Source organism: Trachymyrmex septentrionalis, unplaced genomic scaffold (assembly GCF_001594115.1).
Source record: "Trachymyrmex septentrionalis isolate Tsep2-gDNA-1 unplaced genomic scaffold, Tsep1.0 scaffold209, whole genome shotgun sequence".
Classification (NCBI taxonomy): Eukaryota; Metazoa; Arthropoda; class Insecta; order Hymenoptera; family Formicidae; genus Trachymyrmex; species Trachymyrmex septentrionalis.
In genome coordinates this window covers 136,482-138,345 of record NW_017305277.1, presented here as the reverse complement: position 1 = coordinate 138,345, position 1,864 = coordinate 136,482, and the positions used below count along the sequence as shown (strand labels likewise).

The window sequence follows — 1,864 nt, the reverse complement described above, 5'->3', positions numbered from 1 at the left end:
TACAGCAACGGTAAAAGCGCGCACAGAATACACGAATTTTCGCCGAGCGTGCCGCTAGGATATAAGATATCGGAGAGGCCAGCGCAGATCATTTACCTACCGATCATCGCACGGAGCATTACGGATCTAACGATACGCATCGTCGACCAGAACGGACGATTGGTAGATTTTCGAGGAGAAGATATCATCGTTAGATTGCACGTACGACGTCAACAGTGAGCGTGAGATGCTCGTGCTGAACGGAACGAAGCGCACGCAAAGAGATAACGTATTCTTTACAAGGCCAACGACGTCACAGCTCGATAACACTCGCTCATCTAACTGCATTAGAAAGAAGAAGCTCAGCGCGTCGAACGTTACATTTTTAAAGTCTTTGGGATTCGCGGTGCGGAACATTTGAGATGACTGATATCCTAATCATTAAAGACGAGCCGGTCTTCGACGATCGCATCGTCAAGGTTGAGACTCACACGTACACCTCGTCCGCCAACATAACGTTTGGATACAGCGACGAGATAAGAATACCCATACAGCAACAAGATCTATACACATTGCCGTACGAAAGCTTTCTATACGTCGAGGGAAAACTGACGAAGAACAAAGTGATCCAGGGTGCTAGCGTGTCATTGGGAAATAATTGCGTTGCGTTTATATTCGATGAGATTCGATATGAACTCAACGGTGTGGAGATTGATCGTAACAGAAACGTGGGCATAACTAGCACGATCAAAAACTATGTAACAGTGTCATCCGACAGAAGCGTGATTCTGCGGAATGCCGGCTGGGATGCGCAGACTACTGCGGCCGGATACTTTAATTTCTGTGTTCCGCTCTACGTACTGCTGGGATTTTGCGAAGATTACAGACGTGTGGTGATCAACGCTCGTCACGAATTGATTTTAATACGAGCGCGCAACGACAACAATTGTCTGACGGGAGATTCGACGACAGAGCCGACGCTCGAATTATTCAAAGTACAGTGGCGAATGCCGCACGTGTTATTGAGCGAGATAAATAAGCTGTCGATGCTGCGCGCTTTGGAGAGCGGACGATATCTGAGCATGGCTTTTCGCTCTTGGGATCTGTACGAGTTTCCGCTCTTGCAGAGCACAACCAAGCATTCGTGGGCCATCAAGACGGCTAGTCAGCTCGAGAAGCCGCGCTACGTCATTTTCGCTATGCAAACAGGTCGAAAAAATATCATGTCTGAGGATGTACGAGGGCGGTCCGATAAGTACTTAGCTTGCAAAAGAAAAACGAAAATTTTGGAAAAGTGGCGATTTATTTCTCAACATAGTCTCCTTTTAGCTCGATACACTTGACCCAGCGATGCTCCAACTTCTTTAACCCGTCTGAAAAATACGTTTTCTCGAGGTCTGCAAAGTAGGCCTCCGTGGCGGCGATGACCTCCTCATTCGACTCAAATTTCTGCCCGGTGAGTGACTTTTTCAAGTTTGGAAACAAAAAGAAGTCGCACGGGGCCAAATCTGGAGAATACGGTGGATGGGGCAGCAGTTCGTAGCCCAATTCGACCAATTTGGTCGTGGCGACGGCGGAGGTGTGACCGATATTGCTGTTTTTCCATTTTTCTAAAATCCGCGGACACGCCCACTTCCACACGCGGTCAAAACAAAACTACAAGTCCGATTCAGCTGAAATTTTGACAGTAGCCGTCTACGAGAATGTACTACACGATAGTAAATTTCTCTTGAGATAGTGGGCCCATCGGGCGGTGAGGCTAAGTACTTATCGGACCGCCCTCGTAAGTCGATTCGACCACAAATTAACCAATGCTAAGCTCTACCTGAATACGGAATGTTATCCGTACGATGATTTGAATCTAGATTTTGATAAAAACAGATGT

The 1,864-nt window shown here is 47.1% G+C and overlaps 1 protein-coding gene across 1 annotated transcript; it reads left to right on the top strand.

Moving 5' to 3' along the window:
• The first annotated feature begins 401 nt into the window (after positions 1 to 401).
• On the top strand, positions 402 to 1,522 carry LOC108747977. The gene is made up of 2 exons (XM_018485915.1): positions 402 to 1,214; positions 1,454 to 1,522. The coding sequence occupies exons 1-2, from the start codon at positions 402 to 404 to the stop codon at positions 1,520 to 1,522; spliced, it is 882 nt and encodes a 293-aa protein (XP_018341417.1).
• Positions 1,523 to 1,864: the final 342 nt, after the last annotated feature.

What these genes read in the sequence shown, in the direction of transcription:
- LOC108747977 (XM_018485915.1), top strand. Translation starts at nt 402, where the DNA reads ATGACTGATATCCTAATCATTAAAGACGAGCCGGTCTTCGACGATCGC. An exon ending in AAAATATCATGTCTGAGGAT is followed by an intron (nt 1,215 to 1,453) that starts GTACGAGGGCGG and finishes GACTTTTTCAAG; the next exon opens with TTTGGAAACAAAAAGAAGTC.